The 14515-nt window shown below is 46.0% G+C and overlaps 1 protein-coding gene across 1 annotated transcript; it reads right to left on the reverse strand.

Annotated features, from left to right (window-relative positions):
• Positions 1-328: 328 nt before the first annotated feature.
• On the reverse strand, positions 329-11653 carry LOC102508210 (protein FAM205A). The gene is made up of 4 exons (XM_006187895.3): positions 10847-11653; positions 10218-10263; positions 9624-9684; positions 329-8621 (listed from the first exon to the last, which is right to left on the reverse strand). Exons 1-4 carry the CDS (start codon positions 10988-10990, stop codon positions 4889-4891), a joined length of 3984 nt encoding a protein of 1327 aa, XP_006187957.2. The 5' UTR covers positions 10991-11653; the 3' UTR covers positions 329-4888.
• Between the last annotated feature and the right edge of the window lie 2862 nt (positions 11654-14515).

Raw genomic sequence — 14515 nt, forward strand, 5'->3', positions numbered from 1 at the left:
TAAGACTAGAAATGCTGATGAAAATCAAGCCCATGATATTCTGTGTAAAAATCTGTACATATCTGTGTCATAAGTATTTATAAAATTTAAGAGGATTTGGCTTATGAAAATGACAGATTATCCTTGTGATTCTCTCACATGGTACAGGAAACAGCATCTCCATGGGGTTTATTCCTGTGCCCATCCTGTTTGCTGCCCTCCCTGCATGGGCTGCAGTGAGGAGGTACAAAAACAAAGCAGCCACACTCCCTATTCACTAGGACCTTAGTGTTTAACGGGAGAAGTGATTTTGTGGAGAAGCCATTCTTCTCCACTGCAGGTTGTCAGTTGCCTGGAATTCTTTCTATAGAATTCTGAAATGCTCTCTGCAGAGACCAAGAGGAGGGCTTACAAGGTCAAAGCCATTCACCATGAAATATGGTATCTCAGAGGGCAAAGGCGAACTCCAAAGTTCTCAAGTAAGCACTGAAATGTTCCTAGCATCTAACACCAATTCTGGAGAAGTAATTACTTGATTTTGCGCCCTGCCATGAGAGTTTTCTGATTTTATCTCTTAGGGGGGGCTGGAAGGTGGGGCTTGTGCTAGGGTTATAGGATGAGATGAGCAAGGCTTCACCCCACTACAACATCATGCATGAGTCATAGGCTCTGACCCTGCCTGCTCTCAGCTCTTGACTTTGCTGAGAACTGAGAATCCTGAAGGCCTTGGTTCCAGCTCATCTCTCTGCCTCCAGCCCTTTATCGCAAAGCTTGGTCAGCACTATGAATTTATGCTTTTCTAGGGCAGGTAGCCTGTGGGGTGCCATGGGAAGGACCTGCTCCACTTAAGCCAGGATGTGCACACATTAACCTCGGCTTCCCACCTGACGCTGCTGTGACCCTTCTGAGTCAATTCCCTTCATTCTGGACCTCCTTCTCATCTTGCTCTGTGGCTCTCGGCCCAGCTCCCACCAGTCAGGGAAGATGTGCCTGCTCCAAGACCTCCTATGACCTTTGGGGATGCTTTAGGAAAACACCTGGAGGGGGTGGCTCAGCACACCTAGGCCTCATGCCTCCTCGCCCTGGAGACCACAACAGGGGCTGGGCCCCCACCCCTTAGGCACAGAATCAACATTCAGAGGAGGGACACATTCATGCTTCCTCTCACCTGGGCTTCTCTGCATCCTGCTAGCAGTGGACACTTTGTGCTAAGTGCTGGTTCCTATCAGAGGAAGAGATTCCTGCCCCAACCTCCTGGTTTGATGGTAAGTGGAGTCATCCTGGGTTTCCTCAGGAAACAGGGAGGCGGGGGCATCCCACAGGCCCCCACACCACATCATGAAGAAGCCACAGCACTTCCTGCCCTTACTGCAGCTCTCAGCTCCTCTGTGGTAGGTCAGAAGGTGGGAATGCAGAGGTGCCACCTTCTGGGAGAAATGAGGTGTCCAGAACGGAGGTCCCTCCCATCCACTCAGGGCAGCCTCTGTCTTTCTGCTTCCCAGCTCTGTCCTCCCACCCCTAAAACTCCCTAGTCCCTGGCTGAACACCAGGGTGCCATACCTGCCCCTTTTCTCAGTCTTAAGCCCCATCCTCTTCATACTCCATTCATCTAGAGCTTTCTCTGCCATCCCTGCCCCCGATATTCCAAGAACACCTGCTTCACCCTTGTGATCACCAACTTCAAATATTTTTTCTGCCCACCTGGGCTCACATGCTGCTACTGACTTCTTAGGCCCTAATTAAAAAAACCTTCCCATGGTAACTTCCAGAATTCTTCCTCTCTGGCTTTGGCTCTCAGTGTCAGCCCCTCTCCCAGCCACAGTCCTTCCCTGTTATTCATTCACCCCCTTAGGTATCTGCCCTGCTCTCTTAATCGTAGGGAAACCGTTCTTCTCATGATACACACAGCCCCTCCTCATTATTGTCACCTCTCTTCTCACCACCAGTGAAGTGTCTGTGCTTTTAGCCAAGGCCAACCCCTCAACCCAGGGACTCACTCTTGTTACTTTGAACCATGGCATTGTTCTAGAGTTCTCCCTTTCTCTCCTGTAACATCAGTTTATCCCTCTTAACGGGATCTTTTCCATTGACATCCAACATGCTGTATCTACCTTTAAAAAACTCTCCTGATGCTATTTCCTCATATTCTGCATCTCTGTGGAACAAAACTTTCTAAAGCAGTTGAATATACTTGCTATCACCAATTGCTCCTCCTCTCTCTCTCTCAAACCCACTCCAGTCATACCTTTACCTCTGTCTCTCACCTGGGTCTATTCTTCTCAAGGCCATGAATGATCTTTTTGTTGTTAATCTAATTTAACTGTGAGTCCTCACCTTACTTGGCTGATCGGCAACTTTTTTGCAGTTGGTCACTTTCTCCTTGAAATACTTTTCCCTCTTGGCTTCCAGTATGCCACACTCTCCTGATTTTCCTGTCTCACTGGCTACTACTTCTCAGTCTTTGCTTCTTGGTTCCTACTTTCCCCTCCAATTTCTTAATGTTGGGATGTCCCAGAACCTGGTCATTTATAATCACTGCCTTAGTGATCTTATCCAGTCTCATGGTTTTACATTTTCTTTCTTCCCTTCTTCCCTTCTTCCTTTTTTCGTTTTCCTTCCCTTGTCTGTGTTTCTTTTTCTTTCTTCTCCTTCTTCACCATCATCTAATCTATATATCTTTCTAATTTTCTTTCTTCCTTCCTTTCTTTCTTCCTTTTTTCTTTCTATTTCTTTCTCCTCCTCCTCCTTCTTCATCACCATCATCTGATCTATATATCTTTCTGTCTAATCATCTACAGCCAGGACCTTCCCTGAGGTCCATCCAGCTTCTGCTGAGAATAGACTGTTGGAAGTAGAGTCTCAAGCAGAAGCTGGGAGATTAGTTATGATGCCACTGCAGTAATCATAGCAGCAGAGTGCTAGAGAAGTGGTCATGTTCTGAATTCATTTCAGAAGGCAGAGACAACAGGATGTATTGGATGTGGACAGTTAGGGAAAAAGTGTCAAGGATGACACCAAATTTTTTGTCCTAAACTGGAAAGATGGAGTTTCCATTAACTAATGATGTGAATAATGTGATTGGAGCAATGTTTTTAAGTGTAATTAGATGACAGTTGGGTGCAGGGAATCAGGATTTCACTGTTCTATAGTTTGAGGTGAATACTGGACATTCAAGTATATATGTTGAGTAGACCAATTTGGGCATGTGAGACTGTCCCATGAAATCATGAGCTCCATTGTACAAATCCTGTGTCTTTATTGTGTTTTCTATAGTAAGTAAGCAAATATTTTAATTAAATGTAAGGGGTTTTTTAAAGTTTCTTTTTTTCTTCTAGTTTTGAGATATAATTGACATACAGTACTGTGTAAGTTTAAAGTGTATGGCAGAATCAAAGTTATTTTCATTGTAATCTTTCTGGGGTCCTCATCAGCTGAGTGCTTCAGTAATCCCATGACAGGATTCCCTATTCCACAGCACTCATCATACTAATGTAATGATTTGTCTGCCTCCCCAGCCCAGAATTTGGATTCAGTGCTATTAAGGTATTATTATGTACCAGCCACTATGCTAAGCCCTGGAATATGAGACACTATTGTATCGTCAGGCAAAGAATGGATGAGTAACCTAACAAGCAGAGGCAGTAAACATAAAAGCGGGGGGCAAAGTTGAGATATATCAAGATTAGAACACAGTGCCTAACTTCATGTTTGGGCTGAGCAAAACCATGGATTTATAGTTATACCAATCCATGACATTAGGAAACAGTTTTGTGGGGTGGAGGGTGAGTGTTCAGGAATTTTGAATTAATTTGCATTGCCTTTGGACAAAAGGAGGCTCAAGTCACCACTCCTCATCACAGTATAGGTAACAGATTGAAACTCAGTTTATTCACCTCCACTCCCTGAAAGCACTTGGGTATTGTGCGGCTTCCTGGCTCAAGATTCTTTTGAGTACATAACAAACCAGCCTTTTCTCTTATCATGCCCTCTTCAGGGACACATCAGCTTCTATCCCTGGTACTCAGACCCCCATCTACATGCTCTCCCTCCCTGCTTCTCTCCCTGCCTACCCTTGGGGGTGGGGGACCAGCTCCTCTCCATGTCTACTGTCTACTTTGATCTTCATTCTAGGTGTCATTCATTCCATGCAGCAGCTGATGGGCAGTGGAGGTGGCATATAGGCAAAAAAGCTACAGCAGCCTCCCAGGTGTGTTGTCCAGAAAGATCTAACCAATAGCCAACAGAGAGCTGAGAGAGGAGATTCCATCATTTGCTTTGACATTTGTCATATTAGCTATATGCTGTTGATAGACACAAAGCACCTTCTCAAGGTTGGCACTCCCCTAAAAACCTCCCCTCCAAATTGTGGGCATATATAGATGTCACCAGTGAATTTTGCCTGTGGGATTCCTGGCCACTCCTTCTTGGCAGTACTATCCTCATGTCCACATTGCTCCCCTGGGCCCAAGGACATCATAACAGAATTCAAGCCTAACTTTTACCTTCAGTGCACCTTAGACAAGGGCCTTCCTTCTCTGCTCAAGTCCCTTTATTCACAGTTCAGTGAGTGAGTGAGTGAGTGAGTGAGTGAGTGAGTGTGTGTGTGTGTGTTGTGTGGAATGCTGACCCAGCTTAAGTGTGGGTTAAAGCTTCTTCCCTAGATTGGAAGGACATTTATGCCTCCCTTATGCCTTCCCTGAACACATCACAATGAAGAGAAGAAGACAGACAACTCTCTGCTGAGAGATATAGAGTGTATTTTGGGTGGCGCTCTGCCCACCTGTACAGTAATGAAAATGGCCATAGCATCCTCCACAAGGGATGCCAACATTGGGAAGACTACAAAGTCTTGATTGCACTGGGTCTTCTTGAACAGACCAGTGCTTCCCTACGAGCTGAGAGTTGAGAGTTAGGGTGGGTTCCCTGGTTGGGTGACACAAGCCACTCGAGGACAGTGTCGAGGGCAGTGGCGAGGAGTGCCCAGGACTGAGGCAGAGTGGGGCTGATGGGAATGGGAGCGGTGCCGGAGCTTACTGTCTGGGGAATGGGGAACATCCAAGAAGGCCAGGCCCACCTGCTTATCAGCAGGGGAGAATTGTGCCTTGGGGTCTCCTCTCATCTTCTCTGTCTTAGTTCGTCCCTTGGGACTTTTGCCTGGAGCCAGGCTCTTTTCTACATTTTCTTTTCTCATGTTGGCCACTTTCTCAGATGTGGAGGACATGGATTCTTTATGCCCTTTGCCTTTTGTCTTGGGGTTAAAACAGTGCAGAAAAGATTTCATCTTATTTCTCAGGCCAGATTCTGGAAGGCTGGGCCTCTTGTGAGTAGGGCCTGGCATCACCTGCCCCTGCAAAACCCAACCTTGTAAAGTTTGTCCTTGCAATGGCTTCCCTGGAGTGAGTTGGCCCAGGAAAGGCTGGCCCCGTGACCTGTGGGTCACCACGGGCTGGGCGTTCTCAGGAACCCTTGCTGGCTTGCGGATGACTTTGCCCTTGGCTTGGCTGTCTTTCAGGTCATTCTTCTCAGAGTCTTTCCCCCGGGGGACTCCAGGAGATAGTTCTGGGAGTTTAGGCTGGGGGCGATGCTGGGGACTGTGTTGACAGGGAGCACCAAGGTGAAAGCGATGTCTCCGTTGCCAGGGGCTGCGGGGTGTCCTGTTCAGAAGCACCCCTTCTGGTCTCTGGGCTTCAGCAGAGCAGCTTTTTTCTCTTGTGGAGGAGAACGCAAGCCCGGCATCCCCTTCTCCATGGTCCCCGGCCGATTTGGGTTTGCTTGGCTTCTCTTTCTTTTCTGCCAGTGTGGGTACTTGGGCTGAGTCCTTGCTCTTGTCAGGGCTTTGGGGCTTGGGGCTACAGGGCTCCTCCAGGCTGGGGTTGTTCAGACTGGCCTCCAGCTGAACACAAAGCACCTGGGCCTCTGTCATGTTCCCACTGGGTTGGGAGATTTTGGAGGCCCAGTGGACAGAACCATGGGGTACTGTACTGGAACCAAGTTGCTTCTGTTTCTGATGCACTGCCTTCAACTCAGTGGCCAGCTGTTCTTTGAAGCGGAGCCATTCTGGATCTGGGGCACATGGTGTATCTGGTGGGATCGGGAGTTCCTGGAGCAGTGCTTCTCCTTGGTGGTTCAGACTCCCAGGAGACTCCTGTGTGCATATGTTCTCCGGGATTGCTACCATTTGTTCCCTGGACTCCCTTGCCTTTAAGGGAATTCCCAGTTGTATCTCGAGGATCTTCTTTCTCAGATGGAAATTTAGTTTGGCCAAGACAGGTTCCCTGAATAAGTAGGGCCTCGCAGGCTCTGTCTGGCTTTCTGGTGGCACTATCTCGATTAATCCTTCCACCTGCATGTCAGCCTGGAATTCATCTGCAATGTCTGCACAAGCCTCATTGGCATCTTGAAAGCCTGGCCTAGGACTTAGACTCTGCTCTTCAGGTGAGGTCATCTGAGTTAGAGGTTCTGTTGGGAATTGGACAGGCCCAGGCACCGTCTCTGTGATCATAGCTTGGCAAGTGATTGCTGGGGCCATGGCCCTGGAGAGAGCCACATAATAAAGAGTGGGCAGCCCTGACAAGAAGGCCAGATACTTGTGCCGTAAAGTTGTCTCCAGTTTCTCAATGGCTCCCTCGGACAGCTTTCGGGGCAGCTTAGAATGTTCAATGACAACAGGTGAGGCCTGTTGCTGCTGATCAAGGGCTGCTGGCATCAAGGGCATAACTTTCTGTTGTAGGTCCGGGTCAGCGGCTGCTGGCAGTTCCAGGGGCTTGCTTTCTGGGATGCAGGTGAAGGGAGCCACTTCCAGGCCCCCAGGAATTATGCACTCCCAAGAGTTACATACATAGGCAGGGACATTGCACTGGTGAATCTGCCCACATTTGGAGTCGATGTGGCTCTGCAGTATTGCCTTGGCCTGGTCAAACATGTGTGGCCTAGGGACTGACACTGGGTCCACAGGGGGTGAGAATGGATCTTCAGCCCCAGTGGCCTCTAGAGCTGTAAGTTGGGGGATATTCACACTGTCCAGTGCTGTGCTGCTCCAGGACATAGTCTGCTGGTCAGCGGGGGACAGGAGCAACTGGATGGACTGCTGGATCTTCTGGGGCAGGCCCCAGCGATGGTGAATCAACTGCCTCTGGAGGTGGAAATCCAGCAGCCTCCTGGCATGCTGTGGGAAGAGTAGTTCCCTTGTGAAGACTGAGACGGGCTGCCCTGGCCAAGAAGTCTTCACAGTCTCAGAAGGCTGGGCATTGTCACAGGTCTTATACTGCACAGGGCTCTGGGCATGCTGATCTCTCTGGAAACCACCTGGCGAGCCCCACTGAAGCTGGAGCTGCCTCTGCAGCAGGTGCCACTCCAAGGCCTCACACTCGTCCAGAGTCAGGAACGGGACATTGATCTGAGCCTTCTGGTGGTCAGATGGAGCAATCCAATTTTGGGAAGTCAGAGTAGAGGGCGGAGCTGATTGGGGTGGATTTTTAGGCAGCAGAGGGAGGAAGGAGAGATCCTTGAAGAGAAAAGGATCATTCAAAGGGGGTTTGGACATGCTGTCATTCATGGAGAGGCCTTGAGAACCCAAGAAGGTGTTAACCAAGGACTCGCTGTGCAGTGAAGGGAGGCCACAGAATAGCTGGCTGTATTCCTGCTGCACATGGGCCACTGAATCATTAGACTGTTTCCCAGGCATTAGATAGAGGCCACTTAATTCTTTAAGGGCTGGAGAGGACAAGGCTAGAGCCATATGGTTCGGGGCTTGCTGGTAGTAGTGTCTTTGTTCTGGGTCTATAATGGACCATTCAGAAACCCAGAAGGCCTGAGTAGGTTGGCCTGCCATACATGAACCCCAGTTCTGGTATGAAATGTTTCCAAACGTCTCAACAGAGAACTGAGAAACTGGTTGATTATGTACAGGTTGGTAAGATAATGGCGGATTTGGCATAAACTGCCTCAGGGACTCTTCCACACGTCTGGGGAGCCCCCACCTCTGGAAATGCATCCATTTTTTAACATGTACCTCAAGAAGCCTCAAGACTTCAGGACTGAGGAATGGCAGGTGGGCAGCAAGGACAGTTACCATTTGCAAGGCCATAGGATGTGTCAGGGTAGTGATTTCTTGGTTCAGGGTCAGCAGAGAGACCTGAGAATTCACAGGCTGTTGGCCTTGGTTTCCACAGACAAGGCCGGGGTTGTTCTGCATCATCTCCTGCAGGTTCACGGAAACCACAGGTTCCTCAATCCTTGATGAAAACATAGTCTCTGGGCCCCTGGGTACCTCTGGCCCTTGAAAACCCTGCCTTAGCTTGAGGTGTTCAGCCGAGTAATCATGGATGCTGACCACACCAGCTGACTGGGCAGCTGACTGGGTTAAGGATTTCTGTGACACTGTGAGGGTTGCAGATGGAAGGGAAAGGCCTTCGAAGTGTGGGGAACAATGCTCCAGACTCTGCTCAAAAGACACATTAGATGTGGACAAAATCTCTAGACAAGAAGAGCCCTGCGATGGCCGGGTTGAAGTGGGAGAGACCAAGGTGTTCTCACCCACCACCAACTGCTGAATCTCCAGAGCCATGGCATTGCAGGTTTGGCAGTAGGGATCTGCACACAGGAGCTGCCGCACACTCCCCTCCTGAGGAAGCCAGCCCTGGCTGGGAAGGGAAACAGGGCAACCATTTGTTACTGATGGAGTGACATCCGCCTCTCTGCAAGTGTGTGGCCTGGAGACTGGCCCTGCCCACTTCCCCTAGTCCTGTAAGCCCTGGGGCTGCACCTCCTGGGTGTTTACTCATCACCTTTTCTTCCCTGGGAAACGCCATCAGCAAGTTATGATGCACCAGGCTGAGGGCCTGGGGCTTGCTGGGCAAGGTCTCAGACAACTAATGGGAACACAGGGCCTTGAGAGCCTGGGAGGTGAGTAAGTTCTCTGCTGTCCTGTGCTGAGAAGCTGAACTAGGAGAAGGCAACCAGGCAGATGGAAAAGCCAATGGTTATCTGAGGGGGCAGCACCAGGAACATCACCAGGGAGAACCTGGAGTCAGTCTTGCTAGGTGCTAAGAAGGCCACAGCCTGGTATTCAGTTTTCCCAAACTGTGGAAAAGGAGATCCTTGTGGGAACTCTGTGTTCTGGGGATTACAGAGTGTGCACAGTGTCTCTTGGGAGCCCATGCCCATTCTCTAGAGATCTTAAGAAGGGGATGATATGACAAGCTCCTGCCTGAGGACTGTCCCAGGAACTGGCCTCCCTGAAGACAGAACCAGAGGAGGTAATGTCAGCAGGGTCCAGGGGTCTGCCCTTGAAAGGGTAGAGTTGTAAAGAGAATATGAAAATGATGACTTATTTATGCACTTCATTATCCATTCTTCTGACTGGATAACTTGTCTTGTGGTTGAGTGCAAACCCATGTAGTTATATCCTGCACTAGTCAAATCTTGACTTCTAGGACCACTGTGAGCCTAGCTCAGATAAGAAATGGAAGACTCCTCTCTCCTGAGCCATCTAACCCCAACTTCCCCTCTGGCCACCCTCTCAACCAGTGCTCCAGGCTCACCTCGCAGCCATTATCCTTCTCCCCAGACCTGCCCCAGGCCAAGGAGACAAATCAGCACAGGCCAGGCCCGAACATAGGAGACTGAAAAGAGCAAGAGATCACCTTCTCATGACAGAGAGCAGCTCCCACGGCTTCTCAGCTTCTTTCCAGGAAAGTCTCCTTGCTGAGAGACCAGGAGACAGTGTTACATGGAACGGGAGAGGATTCAGGCACATCCTACAGGAAGCTCAAGGCCTTTGAAGGAGAGAAGATTGCAAACCCCACCGTAGTGCTCTAAGGCACGCCTGTGTACAGCTTAGCCAGGCATGATGTGCTCTCCTGGGCCTGATCTCATTTGACCTTCACAACCACACTGCGAGTGAGGCAGGATCATCAGATGCCCATCTCATGGTAGCAAGACTGAGAGATAAAGTGACTTCAACAGGGTCAGACAACTAGTAAATGACACAGTTAAGGACTTCTCCCCTAATTCCTCATTCTTCACTCCCAGGGGTAAGGTGAAGAATTTTGGAATATTCCCAGGTTCTGATTTCCCACCCACACACATCTTCTGGGAGAATTTGTCAACTTGGGGAATTGGAGCCTCCAGTGGTTAGAGCACCTGGCTCCTGGCACCAGGGGTCATAAAGGAACTTCAGGGTCCATGGGAACCTGGCCCACTGTGGAGGGAAGTCAGAGCACAGCCTGGGACTTTACCTTTTGATGCTGCATCTTTAGCCCTTTGTCTGACTTTCCGGTGACGCTTAAAGATAAAAGAGTTAGAATATCAAGCTGGGACACCATTTTTTTTTTCATGTCCAAAATGAGACAAGGCTAATATAAATTTCCCCATTCCTTTATATTTATCTGTATTTTTGTTTTCACTTTCCTAACTTTCTATACCTCCCATTTATTTCCTAAGAGAAGTTCCACATTAAGCTTATGAAACAAGAGAAAGAGTAAAACAGAATAAAAGGTGGGTAGTTCTAATAACCAAAGGAGTTCTTCTTACAAATGCCTTAATGGATCACAAACCAGAAAAATAACACATGATGGAAGGTCTGAGATCCAGTGATCTAGGTCTCAACCCAAGCCAGAAAGAGATGTTCTTGATTTTTCAATTAGAATACACTGCAAAGATGATCCAGTAAGAACTTTTTCTAGGCTCTGAGAAGAGAAATACCATGTAAGAGTAACTAATGGGTGGTTTAAAAAAAGAAAAAAATATATATATATACATATACACATATATTTAGAGAGAGAGAGAGAGAGAGAAGGGGAGGGGAAGGATAAAAGTAGAGACCTGAGGCTTAATTAGTTGAGTCGTGGTCATAGTATTTCCCTACCTGACAGCAGCTCCTTTTAGGTTCCAATGTTAATCCATGGTAATTCTTTTTCACTAGCCAGATAATTAGGATAATAATGAAGATGGAGCCATAGGTATATAAGGAATATTCCAAATCCCACAGAACAAAAGTTGGACTCAGCATGGTCTAAACCTTATTAGCACAAGGAGACCAACCATCCCTCTATGTAGGCATTCAAGGTTCTGGTGCCTAATGACTCCCAATGCTTGTTGTCTCCGCCTCACAGATGACGGAACCAGGCCAGCAGACTGCATCACAAAGCCCTCCTGTTTCATAAGAGGTGGTGTCAAAGACCTCCATCTGTCTAGGGAAACTCATGTGGTGATCCAGTCTGTAGATGAGGATGTCTGGTTGTCTGTAAAGACTGAAGGTGCCACTAACAGGGAGTGTCTGTGCTCCCACTTTGTCTTCACTCTCCACACCCTCCACCAGCCTGATGGCTTGGCTCTTCACAACAGCTATCTCTACTCACTCATCCCCAGAAAACTGAGTGTTTAGGGACACAGGGTACCTTTTTAGGAAGAATGGCTGGGACAGAGGAACCTCTATCAACTCCCCCACCTGGAATATATATTCGAGAAGCACACACAAGTTTAGGGATGGCAGAGTCTGGTTATGGCTTGAGAATGGAGTGCTTCAATATTACAGGCAATGGGTGATGGGAAATCAGAGGTGCATAAAGGGGGCCGTGGCTGATGTGGCATGGAAAGGCCAAGGTGGTATCATCTTTTTTTTTTATTGTAGTCAGTTCACAGTGTTGCATCATTTCTGGTGTATAGCATAGTGTTTCAGTCATACATACACATACATATATTCCTTTTCATATTCTTTTTCATTATAGGTTACTATAAGATATTGACTATAGTTCCCTGTGCTATACAGTATAAGCTTATTGTTAATCAGTTTTATATATAGTAGTTACTATCTGAAAATCTTGAACTCCCAATTTATCCCTTCCTCCCCTTCCCCTCTGGTAACCATAATTTTGTTTTCTGTGTCTGTGAGTTTGTTTCTGTTCTGTAAATAAGTTCATTTGTGTGTTTTTTTTTAGATTCCACACATAAGTGATATAGTACTTTTCTTTCTAACTTCACTTAGAATTTTGATCTCCAGTTCATATTGCTGCAAATGGCATTGTTTTATTCCTTTTTATGGCTGAGTAGTATTCCATTGTATAAATATACCACAACTCCTTTATCCAATCATCTGTTAATGGACATTTAGGTTATTTCTATGTCTTGGCTATTGTGAATAGTGCTGCGTGAACACTGGGGTACATGCATCTTTTTGAGTTAGAGTTCCCTCTGGATATAAGCCCAGGAGTGGCACTGTTGGATCATATGGTAAGTCTATTTTTAGTTTTTTAAGGAGTCTAAGGTGGTAGCATCTTTAAATGACACTATGGGAGTCAGGAAGGAATGCCTCACAGACCATGTGACCTTAAGCTTGCAGATGGGTGAAAAGAGATTATAAACACTGCCTTCCACCAAGACACACTAATGAGACTTTTGTATGGAGCTCTTTTAAGAGGTGGTTTTCTAGAGCTGTTTTTACCACGTTACAGAATTCTGTCTGCTCATGGAGATGAGTACCTGCAGAGATGGGTTAGTGGGCACTTCTAACTTAAGGTCATAAAGTAGTTGCTGATTGTGGTTACATCTACTCATCTACTCTGGATGTTTGCTGTTTGGAAAAAAGGAAGTTTTTTAATTTGCTTGTTTTATTGTTTTTATTAACTTGGATTTTTTAAAAAAGTTTAAGCAAGCCAGTTGTTTTCTAATTTATCACCAGGGCTCCTATACTCTGCCCATTTATTTAAACATTTATGTTACCTGCCTGACCTCTGTGGATATTGTCACCTTTCTCTAACACTCTAAGATTTCTGAATTTCCTTGAGAAAAGCCTTTCCCTGGTGACAGTGGTCTCACAGCCAAAAATCCTTAAGCTCAAAATCCTTGGTCCTTCCTACAGCATCCAGTCTTCCACTCATCTGGCATGGTGACCCTCAATCTATGCTCAGTCTTAACCCAGGCAATGTCAAGAGTACAAAGACATTTGAGTCATGTTGCCTTTCTGTTCTCAAGACAATCCAGTTTCCAAGATAAGACGAATTCACACAAAACAAGAACCAACCATCCAAAACAAATGCAATCCTATATTCATTTGTGAGGCTTAGGTCACAAACATCCCATTTCAGAGGAAAGAAAGCATAGTGAGGATCAAGGTGGTGAGAGAGGGCTCCTGGGTAGAGTGACACTGGACTTGGGTCTGTAAGTGCAGGCTGTGGGAGAAAGGAGTATGTTCCAGGTGGGAGAGAGATTAACCAACAAATGCAGAACACTGAGGAATGGGCCACAAGTGCATTTATCAGTAAGAAATGTCATCCATCTCTAACAGAGGTGTAGGCAAGTAGATTGGGGAGGACTTCTGGGGAAAGATTGGAGGCACAGAAGTAGGCTGCTTGATGAAGGACTGATGCACTTAATTGATTTCAATCACCAAAATTATTTTTTTAAGTAGGCATACATACATGGTACAAAATTCAATAGGCAGAATAATGTATGTAGTAAATATGTCTCCTCAACCTGTCTTTCATCTCCCATTTTTATTTCCTTGAGAAAGTCATTTCTATCAGATTCCTGTGTATCTTTCCAAACTAGTCTAATTGAGCCAAAAACAAATGGATTTTTATGTTTTTCTTTACAAATGGATGTACAGTATAGGCAGTTTTCTCTCTTATTTCATTAGTAATTGAATAAATCTTGTGCATACCATTTTTAAAAATGGCTGTGACTATAACACAACTCATCTTCAATTCTCTATTCAAGGATACTCAGTTATGTATAGTCTTCTGCTCTGAATAAAACCTTATATATATAAATCTTTATACACATATACACATATATATGTAGGGAAAATTCCTATGAGTGACTTGACATCTTAACAATACTGTCTTTTGAGTTTTTTTACTTTTTTTATTGAATGTAAGATTCTTTAAATTCTATAGTGCTTTACAATTTTCCAGAGTTTCACACATGACTTCCTATAATCCCATAATAACCTTTTTGAGAATCCTCTACTCCTATATTGACCCTCCCCCGCCACCTGCCACACCAGTAACCACTAATTTGTTCTCTACATCTCTGAGTCTGCTTTTTTGTTTTATTCACTAGTCTGTTGTATTTTTTAGACTCTACATATAAGTTATATCATACAGTATTTGTCGCTCTCTATCTGACTTATTTCACTTAGCATAATGCCCTCCAAGTCCATCCATGTTGCTGCAAATGGCAAATTTTCATTCTTTTTATGACTGAGTAGTATTTCATCTTCTATATCCATTCATCTGGTGATGGATACTTAGACCGTTTCCTTACCTTAGCAATTATAAATAACACTGCTATGAACACTGGGGTTATATGTATCTTTTCAAATTAGTGTTTCTGTTTATTTCGGATAGATATTCCAAAGTGGAATTGCTGGGTCACATGGTAGGTTCCATTTTTAGTTTTCTGAGAAATCTCCATACTGCTATCCACAGTGGCTGCACCAATTTACATTCCCACCAATAGAATAGGAGGGTTCACTTTTCTCCACATCCTCTCCAACATAACAATATTGTCTTTTGGTCCATGGATATGGTACATC

This window comes from Camelus ferus, chromosome 4 (genome assembly GCF_009834535.1).
Source record: "Camelus ferus isolate YT-003-E chromosome 4, BCGSAC_Cfer_1.0, whole genome shotgun sequence".
NCBI lineage: Eukaryota > Metazoa > Chordata > Mammalia > Artiodactyla > Camelidae > Camelus > Camelus ferus.

Excerpts from the sequence above, each read along its gene's own strand:
- LOC102508210 (XM_006187895.3), bottom strand. The coding sequence starts at position 10,990 with ATGCTGAGTCCAACTTTTGTTCTGTGGGATTTGGAATATTCCTTATAT. Across the intron at positions 10,264-10,846 it reads CTAAAAGGAGCTGCTGTCAG|CGTCACCGGAAAGTCAGACA; the intron begins GTAGGGAAATAC and ends TTTATCTTTAAG. Across the intron at positions 8,622-9,623 it reads CTGCTCTCTGTCATGAGAAG|CCAGGGCTGGCTTCCTCAGG; the intron begins GTGATCTCTTGC and ends TTCCCTTCCCAG.